Below are 5,071 nucleotides of genomic sequence, written 5' to 3'. Positions count from 1 at the left end.
ATGCGCTGTCATTATCGTCAAAACGCCGGCACGGTGACACGGAGGGAGTGTTACACTCTGTGGCTTGTCAGCAAGCTGGCCTTTCAAAGTGTTCTCCGTTTTGTGGACTCAGTTAGTGAAAATTTCTAGATAATGTACGCTCGCAAACTTTCCGTCACGTCTGGACGTAAATAGTCAACAACAATTAAACAAGTGGAGTGGTTAACAGACGAGCGTGTCCTCAGTCTGAAAGTGTCCATCATGGAAGAGCAACGGGATTCTAACAGCACGGACTGTAGCACGGATGACAGTGTAGCTCTATCTCCTAGTTTGCCTTCGCCGCCGCTTCTTCCCCTTCAAGCGGCGCATCAAGCTCAGAGAACCACAAACTTCTTTATCGACAACATCCTTCGTCCGGACTTCGGTTGCCGGAAAGAATTAAGTTTTAACGGTAGGGACCGAGTTCAGGTGTCGCATACAGACGGTCTCCAACTGTTAGACACCAGGCCGACTCATTCGAGCACACTTTGTCAGGACTCAAACTGCAGTTCCGACAGCACTTCCTCCACCACAACCTTCCCCTCACTCTCACCCCCTTCTTCTAGTCGGAATGAGAACAAGACAGAGGAGGCCAGCGAAGTTAACACAGCGAAGCACGGGAGTGATACGACTCCAGTCAAGGTCTTGAATGGCAGTAATGCTGGTGCAACACCCAACAAAACGCAGCCGCTGCTCTGGCCCGCATGGGTATATTGCACCAGATATTCAGACCGGCCGTCATCTGGTAGGCACCAACAATTAAATCTGCTTTTTATTTGCTCGAAACAAGTAGGAATCATGAGAAATCCACGAACAGTTTAAGCAGTAGACGTTTAAGTCGAGTTTATGGATAGCAAAAAAGATAAATGAATAAAAACACATCTATTTTGAAATAACATGCGCCTTTATTATAATGTTAGTGAAATCACAGAATTAAAACTTCATAAATCGAGAAGTATTAAATGGCCACTTTGTAAAAGCGAGTGCTAAGCCTTGTCTTAGAGGACCAACCTAAAATCTGGAGTGTTGTGGTAATTCGTTGGTGTCTTCTTAACACTAATCTAAACAAAATGGTCAAAAAATCTTCTGCTAATTTCAAAGGGAGTGCCCAGGGGATCCAGTTAAATAGTCGCATAAGGCTGGACTACGATCAGATCATAAAAATCCGGATTAGCGCAACGAATTTGATTGAGACAATACATCGGGAAGTCCTTGGATTTTCAAAAGTCCGTACAGACATTTCAAAGTAAATATTTTAAATATTTAGCGAAGTTTATTTCGTGTCTTGATGGTGAGATTTTAGAAATAAATGGATAAATAAGCATCTAATTGTATACTGTTGTTTTATTTTTACATACTGTGCATGTACAATTATATACAGAATAAAACTGGAATCTAGCATATATGTATATTATGTATGTACATAATATATACATAATATACACAGGCTTTATTATGTGAGATATATTTACACAATTATACATACATATAGGCCTATATATACGATATATATAGCGGCCATAAGTGGTAGGCCTATTCTGCAGCCACTTATCGGTGCTAAATTATTTTAAAATGATAACACTACTATTTCATCTATTATGTAGGCTAATGTTTTACATATTATGCTTGAAATGATTTTCTACTTCGCTGTCATGTTCGTTGTCACATACTATAGGGTAGGCCACGAATCTTCTCTTTTAGGCAGTTCTATTTGCTTGGTGTAACGCTTACTTGGAATAGTACGTGCCGTTAAATACGCATTTAATTGCAAAGGTCTGAAATTACCCCTACAGTGATGAAAGTTTTAAATGTCATTTTTGTGCCAAATATGTGAATTTTCACACGAAGTGTAAATGAAAGAGTGACAGCTTAAAATAAAATATGTCCAAAAATCTGTCTGGCATTCAAGAGTCTATGGCCAACAAAAATACTCCGAAGGTCTGTTGCTCCATAATGCAATGACAGGTAAAGCAGTTTTCTGCGTCACAAGCCCAGATTATTTTGTTATCTAAGTCCCCACTTTTATCACAAGCTGATTATATTCTCAAAGTGACTGTAGTCCCTGATTCAAACAATCAAGTCTGAAAATAAATCTCTGTTTACAAAACAGTACCTGTAGACGGAAGGTCTAAGTGATGTGTATGTTTGAGCATAATGGAGCTCAGTGTTTATCCATCAAGTAATTCCAACTGCAGCTCAAAGATGCGCGTCACTGCAAAATATATAGATACAATGGATTTCACTTACCTATCTGTGTATAATTGACGCCAGTCTAGAGTAAAAAAATCGCTTTCCCCTTCCCCGAAAACTATTTTTATATTGTCTGAAGCTTTCGTACGAGTCTTACATTGCTAAGCAAGATTGATAAATGCTCGTTTACTGTATTGCATGTGCTGCATGACTCTAAAATGTGACCCTTAGTTCATATCGATAGGGAATTTTATTCACAATACTTTGATAGAATATGATTAGATAGGCAGCTTTAGGGGTAAAATAAAGCGCTAGTTGCTATGGTTCAGGAAACGAAGATTCAGTTCAACCACCAATGTTTTCCTCGTGCTAATCTCTTGGAATGGATACAAAAATGCACCAGAAATGCTCATAAATACTGACTGCACCCAAAAGGTACAGACTCTTTTTATTTTACTGTATTAACAATAGCATTCGGCGTTGCGCGTAGCCTAGATCAGTGATGATCAGCTCAAAGTATCTATTTCTGAGCGTCTTTGAAATGTTCACATCAGTAACTACATATGCAGTTCCTAGGCAGTTTCGAGAGGTAGTCAATCACGTAACTGGCACTACTTTGATTAACTCGATGAAACAAACCTCGAAAAAAGCCCTGAAAATGAAAAATGAGTATGTTTCAAGACAGGTAAGAAAGTGAAAAGGTTTACTCACATCTTACTGTTAAGCTCAGAAGTACTAAATAAATGGGTGATTATTATTATTATCATTAGTATTATTATTATTATTATAATTACTATTATTATTGTTGTTGTTGTTGTTGTTGTTGTTTCTGGTAACATGTAGCAGCTGCAGCCATATCCGTTGTAACAGGAATTTGTCTTAAAGTTGATCAAACCAGCTTCTCTTTATCTTTGTGTTCTACTACCTCTTCTTGTTCTTGTTCTTGTTCTTCTTCTTCTTCCTCTTCTTCTCCTACAATCGCTGAAGTTGTTGCCTATTATGTTAACACCCCAGACCAGTTTTGTGCACTGAAGGATTTTGTGATAAAAAAAATTTCAGAGTAGTCTCAGCATTGCAACATTTGCATTTGATGAAATTACAGTTCTCTGTGGGAATAAGTCCATATCCAGTCTAGCTGCAGCAGTATGTATTGTGCTGTGGGACAGTGGGACAGTCTATGCCAATGACTTTGCACAAAAACGATCTAACCGCTTCTTTTCTATTCCCCCAATTCCCCACCTGTCTCCATTACCCCACCTTATCACGCCTTTTAAACTGCTCTGCATTGTATGTACTGCTCTATATTTTGCTCTCAACATAACAACAAAAACATTCCCTCTTTAGTATATTCACTCATCAGACCATCCATATCTGTTAAAAAAAAAGTTCACGTAGAAAGCCACAGCTGCAAGCATCATTACACTGTACATAAATGTTTTATAACAATTACCTATAACTATTCTCTCTTATTGTTCTACCAAACCCCTCACCCCTTCATCCTCTCATCATTATTTCGTTCCTTCATGTACACTTTTGTGTTTTTTGAACTGGCTCTGTGTTTTCTGATAAACCTGCATTTTTTTTTATAAATGCGACTACAATGACACCTCATTCTTTCATTTCAGTGTCTCCTTCCCTCACATATACCCCACACACTGTACATGTTACACTCATCCACTCTATCTATCTATCTACACCACACATTGCAAACATATTTACTGCTCTTTAGCCACCAACTACTAGCCTTGCAAAACCTACAGTAACGTTTTTAGACAGGGCTCTGTAGGAACCGACTGAAGCTCCTTCTAGAACTATCATAATTATTATAGTGCCGTAAAACAGTTTAGACAACAAAATGGAGTAAGGCAAAGAGTCATGAAACTTGGCAGGTTTATTCAAAATTCTCTCCCCTAGTCAGATCCTCGAATTTACCCCAGTCTGCCAAATTGTGAAAAAGATAAATTAGTGAAAATGACTATAACTCTCAGGCCCTATGTATGACCACATTAAAATTTTGATTTCTAAACTTCTTTGTTTGGACCATGTAATTGCTGCTTACATTATTATTATTATTATTATTATTATTATTATTATTATGTTTTTGCTGCTGCTGTTGTTGTAGTTGTTGTTTTAGTAGTAGCAGAAGTGGTTGTTAGTAGTAATATATAAGCACACGTTCAAGGCCACTGCCTCGGACGCGGCCTCTGCCTTTCAAAGTCTAAGAAGCTAATATTCCAGTCATCTGAGTGTGTGTTCTGTGTGAAGCTCTCAGTGTTCTGTGCGTGTGTTGATATTCATGGATTCGTCTCATTGTTGTCTCCACACTAGGCCCAAGGATCCGGAAATTGAAAAAGAAAAAAAGCAGCACAGAAGACAAACGACCCAGAACGGCATTCACGGCTGAACAGCTACAAAGACTGAAAACCGAGTTTCAGGCCAACCGTTACATCACTGAGCAGCGGCGGCAAACGCTAGCGCTCGAACTCAATCTCAACGAGTCGCAGATTAAAATATGGTTTCAGAACAAACGGGCGAAAATCAAAAAATCCACTGGTGTAAAAAATGGTCTTGCTCTCCAGCTAATGGCACAAGGACTGTACAATCATTCCACGACCACCATTCAAGAAGAGAAAGAAGAAAGCGATTAGCCAAACTCACGGGAGTCCTTGGGTAACATGATGCATGTCTGCACCTATTTGAGGTGGATATAAAACCAGTTTGGGAAGAGTCAGAGACAAAATTCTTCCTGTCACAAAGACTGACATAGACTATTTGATAAGATCTATCTCTTCAGCGTACTTTCAAATAAAAGGATTATATCTCTTCTAACCCCAGAGTAACCAGAGTTGTATATCTCCATGTT

General features: G+C 38.8%; 1 protein-coding gene across 1 annotated transcript; it reads left to right on the top strand.

Moving 5' to 3' along the window:
- The first annotated feature begins 240 nt into the window (after positions 1-240).
- Positions 241-4,856, top strand: en1a (engrailed homeobox 1a). Its single transcript, XM_030787210.1, has 2 exons — positions 241-763; positions 4,537-4,856. The coding sequence occupies exons 1-2, from the start codon at positions 241-243 to the stop codon at positions 4,854-4,856; spliced, it is 843 nt and encodes a 280-aa protein (XP_030643070.1).
- The last annotated feature ends 215 nt before the right edge of the window (positions 4,857-5,071 follow it).

This window comes from Chanos chanos, chromosome 10, assembly GCF_902362185.1.
Source record: "Chanos chanos chromosome 10, fChaCha1.1, whole genome shotgun sequence".
In the NCBI taxonomy this organism is placed as follows: Eukaryota; Metazoa; Chordata; class Actinopteri; order Gonorynchiformes; family Chanidae; genus Chanos; species Chanos chanos.
This window is presented reverse-complemented; position numbering and strand designations above follow the sequence as displayed.

What these genes read in the sequence shown, in the direction of transcription:
- en1a (XM_030787210.1), top strand. Translation starts at nt 241, where the DNA reads ATGGAAGAGCAACGGGATTCTAACAGCACGGACTGTAGCACGGATGAC. An exon ending in TTCAGACCGGCCGTCATCTG is followed by an intron (nt 764 to 4,536) that starts GTAGGCACCAAC and finishes TCTCCACACTAG; the next exon opens with GCCCAAGGATCCGGAAATTG.